This window comes from Phragmites australis, chromosome 12 (assembly GCF_958298935.1).
Source record: "Phragmites australis chromosome 12, lpPhrAust1.1, whole genome shotgun sequence".
NCBI classification, from domain to species: domain Eukaryota; kingdom Viridiplantae; phylum Streptophyta; class Magnoliopsida; order Poales; family Poaceae; genus Phragmites; species Phragmites australis.
The window spans coordinates 23850818-23858963 of NC_084932.1; the positions used below are offsets into that span (position 1 = coordinate 23850818).

At 45.7% G+C, this 8146-nt stretch overlaps 1 protein-coding gene across 3 annotated transcripts; it reads left to right on the forward strand.

Annotated features, from left to right (window-relative positions):
- Window positions 1-1752: 1752 nt before the first annotated feature.
- LOC133886106 (uncharacterized) lies at window positions 1753-6480 on the forward strand. Of its 3 annotated transcripts, XR_009903338.1 has the most exons (4): window positions 1753-2864; window positions 4982-5027; window positions 5106-5666; window positions 6108-6480. XR_009903338.1 is itself a non-coding variant. In XM_062325837.1 (2 exons), exon 1 carries the CDS (start codon window positions 1921-1923, stop codon window positions 2833-2835), a length of 915 nt encoding a protein of 304 aa, XP_062181821.1. In that variant the 5' UTR covers window positions 1753-1920; the 3' UTR covers window positions 2836-2864; window positions 4982-6101. The 3 variants fall into 3 exon arrangements, 1 of the variants encoding a protein (XP_062181821.1); XR_009903337.1 differs by lacking the exon at window positions 6108-6480 and having other exon boundaries at window positions 5106-6101; XM_062325837.1 differs by lacking the exon at window positions 6108-6480 and having other exon boundaries at window positions 4982-6101.
- Window positions 6481-8146: the final 1666 nt, after the last annotated feature.

Genomic DNA, 8146 nt, shown 5'->3' on the forward strand with positions numbered 1-8146 from the left:
TTTATGATTCCCGAAAAAAAAAACCAGACCCATGCCAAAAGACCCGGATGAGGTCCAACCTGGAAACTATAGAGTGCTCCTATGCTTCCAATCCTTATAACAGTACCTACATAGTCATTGAGGGTATGTTTGGTTCGTGTCTTCAACGTGGCAAGCTAAAATTTGGCTGTGGCTAAAAGTAGGGTATGCCCAAAATTTAGCTAAAGTAGAGATATTTGAATTGCAGGCATATTAAAAGGCCCGACACACTGCTAAAGGGCCCTTGTTTATGACTACGACATGTGGGCTGCATATGTCAATAAATTTTTTAACACTAAAATATAGTTAATATAGGTATTCATTTGTTGATTTAATTGCAATGAATACGATAAATACTTCAATCGGATTGCAAACCAAATCATGGTTTAGAAGATATTACTCCCTCCGTCCACTTTTATAAGTGTATTTTGATTTCAAAAAATCATGCTTCCTCAGTTTTGACCAAAAATTAGCTTAATTGTATACAAGTTTAGTATTCAGAAGTGAATCAATAGATTTTACTTTAAAGTGCTTTAATATGATGTTAATTTTATAGCAATTAATAATATATTATAAAAAAATAAAGATCTAAATCTACTTTTGAAGACTTTTTTTTTTCTAAGTTTCAACCCAAACAACATGGTATATAAAAAGGGGAAAACTACAGATTACTCTCTGAACTTTAGCTTGGTCTTCAAATTTCACCATGAAATATAAAATTAGATATATTTCATCCTGAATTTTACAATACCACTTAAATTTCATCCTGAACTATAAACCGGATATATTTCACCATAAACTTTACAATATCACTCAAATTTCACCCTGAACTATGAAACTAGATATATTTCATCTTAAACTTTATAATACCACTCAAATAACATCTTAATCGATTTTGAAAGATGGTTTTGCCTATGCGGCAAGTCTGCATCAGCGGTTAAGCTATGCAGATTGATATGTCACTTAATTTTATTTTTATTCTTCTTTTTTCTAAGTAGTTTTGCCATGCATTGACTTGGTCATGTTGCATCATTCGACATCTAGCAAGGCTGTCGATAACGTCTATGCTATTTGTCACTTAATCTTGTTTTTGTTCTTCTTTTTTTTTTAAGTGATTTTGCCATATATTGACTCGGTTATATTACATCATTCGACGTCTAGCTGAGTTAACATAGTTTGTCGTTAGGATCTGTGCTGCCACGTCTCCGTAAGGTGGACAGTGAACTAAACCAAATCAGTCATGTCAGCATGCCCTTATGGCAAAAACATTCATGCATATCCACCACATAGGCAAAATCACCCTCTAAGACCGGCTATGGTGTTATTTAAGTGATATTGTAAAGTTTAGGTGAAATATATATGGTTTTATAGTTCAGTGTGAAATTTGAGTGGTATTGTAAAGTTCATGATAAAATATATTTGGTTTCGTAGTTTAAGGTGAAATTTGAGTGATATTATAAAATTAAGAGTGAAATATATCTGATTTTATAGTTCAGGATAAAATTTAAAGATCATACTGAAGTTCAAAGGGTGATTGGTAATTTTTCCTATAAACAGAAAAAATGACACATTTTAAGATTGTTTTTATTGCCAGTTATATTTCTTCCTCTTTCTACACGTTATGTTTTTAGTTGATTTTTAAAATATTTTATTATAAAATACTCAACATTACTAAAAAAATTCAAAATTTTTATGACTATTTGTGTGCTATTCGAATGGCTGGGAGCATAGAGTTCTCGGTGTACCCCGGCGGGAAGCGGACCCCCTCCGCCGTCCTCCTCGCAGACACGGTTGACCGCGCTCTCCCTCCGCCCCGCCGCATTTCTCGCCCCCTTCCTCCCTCCTCTGTCCAAAACTCCGGCCTCCTCCTCGGCACACCACCCCCACCATAACCCAACCCCAATGGCGGAGGCGCTGCTGCTCGCGTGCCACCTCGCCCTCGCTCTCTCCCTCCTCGCCGCCTCCTTTTCCCACCTCCTCCTCGCCGCCGTCTCCCACCTCTCCCCCTCCTCCCTCCACCACCACGGCAGCCACCCGCTCCTCCGCCTGCTCCGCCACCCGCTCCTCCGCCTCCTCCCGCCGCTCCTCGCGCTTCCCCTCCCCTTCCTCCCCCTCGCCGCCACCGCCTCCGGTCTCCTCCCGCTCCTCCTCCTCCCGCCGCTGCTCCTCCTCCTCCCGCTCCCCTTCCTCCCTCCCCACCTTCCCCTCCTCCGCCCGCTCCTCCTATCACTACCCCTCCTCCTCCTCGCGCGCGCCGCGGGGCTCCTCGCTGCCTCATTCCCGACCACTGACCTCCAGCAGCACGCGCTCGCCGTCGCGCGCCTCCTCCTCCTCGCCGCTGCTGGGGCCTCGCTCGCCTCATCCCTCTCCGCGCCCAGGTCCCCTGCTCTCTTCGTCGCCGAGGCGGCGCTGGCCTGCGCGGGCGCCGTGGGCGGGCTCTGGGCGGCGCAGAGCGGGCTCAGCCTCTACGTCGACGCGTGCGTGCCCGCCGGGTGCCACCGCCTCTTGGACTCTGGCGCCGCTGCGCCGGCCACGCGGTGCGACGTCGAGGAGGCCGGACTCAGGGCCGTCGCTGTCATGGACCTCGCCCTGTCCGTGCACTGTGTCATTGTGGCCGCCGTCGCGGCCGCGGTGTGCCTCGGGGTGGCGAGGTGTTGCGGGGTGGACGGTGGCGCCGACGGCGGTGCCGGTATTGGGAGGAGGCGTAATGGATCATCATACGATGCATTGCCCACGGTGGCGGTGGCTGGGGCGGTGGCGGAGATGGAGCATTTGTCGGGGAAGGGTGTCACCGGCAAGAGCGTGGCGCAGGAATGAGCTATGATGCGTCGTATTGGATTAAATAGGTACATTTTGATCGACTTGAGTATCTGATCTTGTTCAGATGTCAACCCCCTGAAATGTATGGGGGATTTGGGTCAAAATGGTGCCAGAATTTGTTCTGAGGACGCTGATCTTTAGTTGCTAGATTAGGGTACTAGTTGCAGCTGTGGAACCATTGCCTTGTTGAATTGGCCAATGGAGCCCAACCTATGGCTGGACATGTGTTGCAGGTCATTCCACCGATCTCATTGTTTTGGTGATGTTACAATTAATGTGGTATTTGGTAGTCCTGTCTAGTTCCATCATGAGAATTTCATTTCCAGTACTTCTCGTTTATAACTGACTTCATTAGCTTCAATGACAATTGAATTGTTTATGCTTTGTTTGAACCACCAAAATTAGTTCCAAGTTTGTACACTTGGTATACAAGGATTGTACTGTGCTTTAAGCGCACACATGCATGCACACACACACACACACACACAATAAAACTATGTCAATTTCCATGAAATTGAGTATGTATATTCTGCTGAAGCATGTGAGAGTGAGAATGAGGGTATGAGGCTAGGTCAACATGGTGCCGGGGATACCGCCTCTTCCATTTATTAGCTAGATTTGTCTGCCTGTGACTGCACTTGTCCTTGGATAATTCTGTCTTTCATATTCTTTCTCGGACGAACTCGAAACATTTAGTACTCAATTGTTAAGACAGAGTTGAAAATCTAGAGAAGATGAAGGAACTACACTGGTGAGCTCATGATGATGTTAGGTTAGTGCATCGGATGTTACATATTCATAAGTGGTATAGACATTGATCTAATCATCTAAAAAAACATTGAACTGATGGAACTGGAAGTGGAAGAACTTGGAGTTTCTTTGAACCAAGAAGATTATTCAAAAGTCCAGGCCACTGGGACACCATTGCTAGGTTCATATCTGCATGACTTGTTAAATTTGATATCAATACTTTCCAATTTGTAAGGATCAACATGAACCATATTCAGTTTTATGACTTTGTCATGATTCACTTCATTTTATTGAGCCTGTACCTTCAGTTAGTGCAAAGAAATATGTCCTGCTAGTAATAGGCTTATCATGGTGAATCATTGCCAATTTTTACGTGCTAAACATGCATAATCTGATCCTTTGGTTGCAGCACATAATATTACTTCCTTAGGGAGTTACCTAAACAAATTTCTGCCTTCCTTGAATTTTGCAAATGAATTTCTATTTATTGTAGATTCGATGCCGTTTCCTTTTTGTTGTCTATCATATATAGCATAATTTATAGCTATTTCTCAGTTGAGAGTGGCAAACTAAGTGTTGTTTTCTTTTCAACTCGTTTTATTGTTGTGGTCAAGTTATGTTTTCTTATGCTGGTTAGATCATAAAGCAAACCCATTTAATGATGTGTTTTCGTACACTTCCCAAGGTCACTGTGCTGCAAATGTTACCTGCAAGAATCTTCTATTGACTTATCAGAGATATGCTGGGCAGCAAAAGATGTCCTCTAGAGATACTGACATTGACAATTAACTACTTATCGTACCAATTGTGAACCAGATCTACACTTTATGGATCTCTCGCCTAATGCTTCTTTTTATTTGTGGAAATGCCTTTTGGCTACTCCTTAAACCGAAGGGTCACTTAGTACTTCAATCCAATAGAGATTCTCACCAGAATGTTATTTTGTTTGTCTGTGGGTGTATTGAGATTCTCACCTATATTCCATAATAGGGTGAATACCGCTGGTCTTTGATTTTTCTTGTACAGATGCGGCAATTGAATTGCTACGTTCAGAACAATATTGTCAGTTGTTTATGTTTTGTATCAATCTCTTTGCTGAGTAATTTTCCCCTAGCAGTTGCGTGTCTTTGGGAACCGTGTGATCATTTGTTGTGCTGCGATATTCTCATACAACTATCCAAGTATGCTACTTCAACATGGTCATCACATCTAATCCTTGGATATTTTAGTATTAATATCCATAGAAGTGCTTGCATGCTTTTCCAATAAAAAATTTGATTACATCTTGCATCTTCTAAGAGGTTAGTGAACCCTGCGATGCAGCTAATGTATAAGCTCTACTCGATGTATTAAGAACTTCTGTTGGCATGTAATATTATTGTCTTATGCATAGGTGTCAAGTCTATGAATAAAGACAGGCGAACATCATACAAAGGAAAGTAAGTGTTTAGCACTATAGCTTTCTTTTGATACTAAAACTGTTTTTTATTTTTTATTTTTTTGCATCCATGTACTAGGTGTTTGGGCATCAAAGCTGGTGGTTAAACTGCAGTTGGGAATCAAAATGTAACCATGAGTCGGACCAATTGATGGCACAGTCAGATACCATTGGGCAAAGCTCTCTTAAAAAGATATTCCCACTGGGCAAAGTATATGGTCCCTTTCTAGGCGGTTGCGCTATGTTTGCCACTTTACCACTCTGTAATCCAACCAGCACCTTCTTGTTTAATTGTACCTCAGCTGATGCCTGTATTGGTCAGATTAGTTTAGTAGTTTGTGTTAACCGCATCATGCATAGTAGCTTCTGAACACTATATAAATGTCCACTAAGTTCTCGCATTTTCCGTGTGCCTCCAATGTTGTCTGCACTGAAGTCTAGAACTAACAGTGACAATTGGCATGGCTCTCTTGGTCCCTCTCTCCCTTGAAGGCTCTCTCTGGTAAGCCTGGTTGGCCTTACAAAAGGCTCTCTCTGGTAAGCCTGGTTGGCCTTACAACTATGCAGCATACCTTCGTGAGAAAGCCTTCAGGGAAGAGGGAACCCAAGCAAGCCACAGTGCCTGTGTCTAACTGCCAAGGTGTGTGGTGATAGTAGTTTGTGTATTTGATCAATTGCTTGATTTTTATGGGAACATGAGTAACCGTTTGTTGTGTTGCTTGTTCAAAATGAACTTAGCTTTGTCGGTTGACATCGGTCGCTAGATATAACAAATGGACAATGGGGGAGTTGTAAGTTTCTTATCTTTACAAGGCAGATGATGCTATTGATCATTTTAGAGATCATGTGTGATGAAAAATTGATTTAGTGATGAAATTGGCAAAACAAAGTGATATAGCATTATGATGTAGATGATGTGTGTGTTGCTAATATGTTAATTGGATATACTAGTGGGAGCATAGTTGGTTTACACGTTTCTATTAGCGTAGTTGTGTTTTTGATATGGATGTAATGAACTGATCTTGAGTTAAGTTAGAAAAAACTTATACTCATATATACTTTCAAGTTTGTTTATGTGCAGGTGTGTCTTGACGGTGAACACGATTGATAATAGTGGATCAAAACTAGATTCACAGAAGAACTGAAATTGTAGTGATCAATAGTGGGCGAGGTTGCATGCATACAATCAGTTCGTCGTGGGAAGCGCGGCGTTGGTGTGTCGCATGCAGTCGGTGTACTGTCATGCGGGTGTGGTGGTGCTCTAGGTCAACAGGATGATGATGCGTGGGGCCGGACGCGGGCCTTCTTCACAGACTCGATTCTATTTCGGTCAGGTGTGTAGAGCATGTAACCGACAAGGAAAAAAAAAGGAGGAAAGGTTGTTGTGCGATAGGATTATAAAAAGAAAGAGGAGAGAGATCAAGTGAGTTGAGAACCAGATAAAAGAGAGGAAAAAGGGCCTTGTTGTTTGTTTTGTTGTTGAGAGAGAAAATACATCTAGAGTTTATGTTGGAGATCCTTGCCTTTGTGTTGCTCCCACAGGGTAGCTCGGGCGGCTCCATGCTCCCAGCGCCGCCATCCCCTCACCCCCTCTCTCCTACCTCGTCGTCACCGGAGCAGGCTACTGGAAGCCCGTGCAGTGGCAAGGACGGCGGTGGCTCTCCCTCATCCTCTGCTCTTATCTCTCCTTTCTTTGCTTGTAGGTTGGGTTCCTGTGGTTGCCACTATTGCTGAGCGCCTGTTGGCCGGATTCGGTCGCCCTTGACTCGGATATCGTTCTTCCTGGCGGTCCCAGTGGCCGTCGTGGTTGGATCCGTCGTTGGTTGTCTGCCTTTGTTGTTGTCGCGACCTGATAGATGTGCCTGGGGATACACCGGCCGAGGCCGTTTTGGACATCCAGGAAGTGGCTCAGGACAAGGCCGTTTCGTTCGTCGGCGCCGGTGTGTGTCCGGCTGAGCGGGCAGGTGCCCCTGGCCTTGAGCCACGGCGTGATGCAGGACGGGTGGTACTCATGCTCGCACGATGTGATGGGTGCGCTTGCCCCGAGCTTCAGCTCGTCCATGCACATAGCACCGTCACGCCCCGTGTTGTGGTCTGTGACGGCGGGCAGGGGCACGGGGTATTGCAGAGCCTGGCCTTCGGGTGGCAAGCGCCGAGGAGCGTGCCGGCGTCCACGAAGTCGACAACGACCTTGAGAGTGACGGTGGGGGTGTTGTAGCAGGCGTAGCCGGCGGTAGGTTCCACGTGCGTGCAGGGTCTACGGAGGCGGCTGCTTGCGTTTGCACCTAAAAGACACCTCCATGCCACTGTTACCTTGGCCGCTGTTAGGTTGCTAGCTGCCGGCCTTTCCGCGGGCATGGTGCCGAGTCAGCCTTTGCAAGGGCGGCCGGTGGACACGGCAGTGAGGATGACTCTCCCAATGGTGTTCCAATTCAAGTAGGACCTTACCACGAGTTCGCCGTGTGTTGGCTGTTTGTTTGTGGTGCTATGCTGTGCGCAACTTCTGGTGTGCCCCGTTTTGCAGGTGGCGGGACGATGCCATTCCCAACGTTGTGCGTGCAGATCATGGTTGCCGAGCCCCATTTGCTGTCATTGGTTCTCCATCCTGTCCTGTGTCACTGTCGGGTTTCTCCCCTTGCTTGATCTCTCTACTCTCTCAGATCTGGCCCGTAGGGAGCCTGGTGGCATGGTGGTTTTGGGGACAGGGCATGTACGAGGTGTTTTGCGGCTGCTGCTAGAAGCAGGGCGGGATGAGGAAACACGGACAAAATCCTTGCTCGGCTTTTTACCGGTGCTGATGAAGGCAACATCCTCGGGCACCGCTCTCCTCCCTTGAGGCCTCGTTGTGATGTTCTCCCATGTCTCACCTGTGGGGGATTCTCCGGGTGAAAGCCCTGTCAGTGCTTCCGGACGTGCGACGATGGTGCTTAAACGTTATGTCCTCCTTGAAGATGTCACATTGAAAATCCATCACAGTTTTTTTGGTGGCCGTCGGCCTCTTGATGCAGCTTTGGTCAGTTCGGCGATGGCTTTGGTCGTGGTTCGCTTTGGAAGTCGGAGTTGCTGTGCCCTTTGCGATGAGCTAGGCAATGATGACCGACACCAGACCCCGCCATTGTA

Excerpts from the sequence above, each read along its gene's own strand:
- LOC133886106 (XM_062325837.1), top strand. The coding sequence starts at position 1,921 with ATGGCGGAGGCGCTGCTGCTCGCGTGCCACCTCGCCCTCGCTCTCTCC.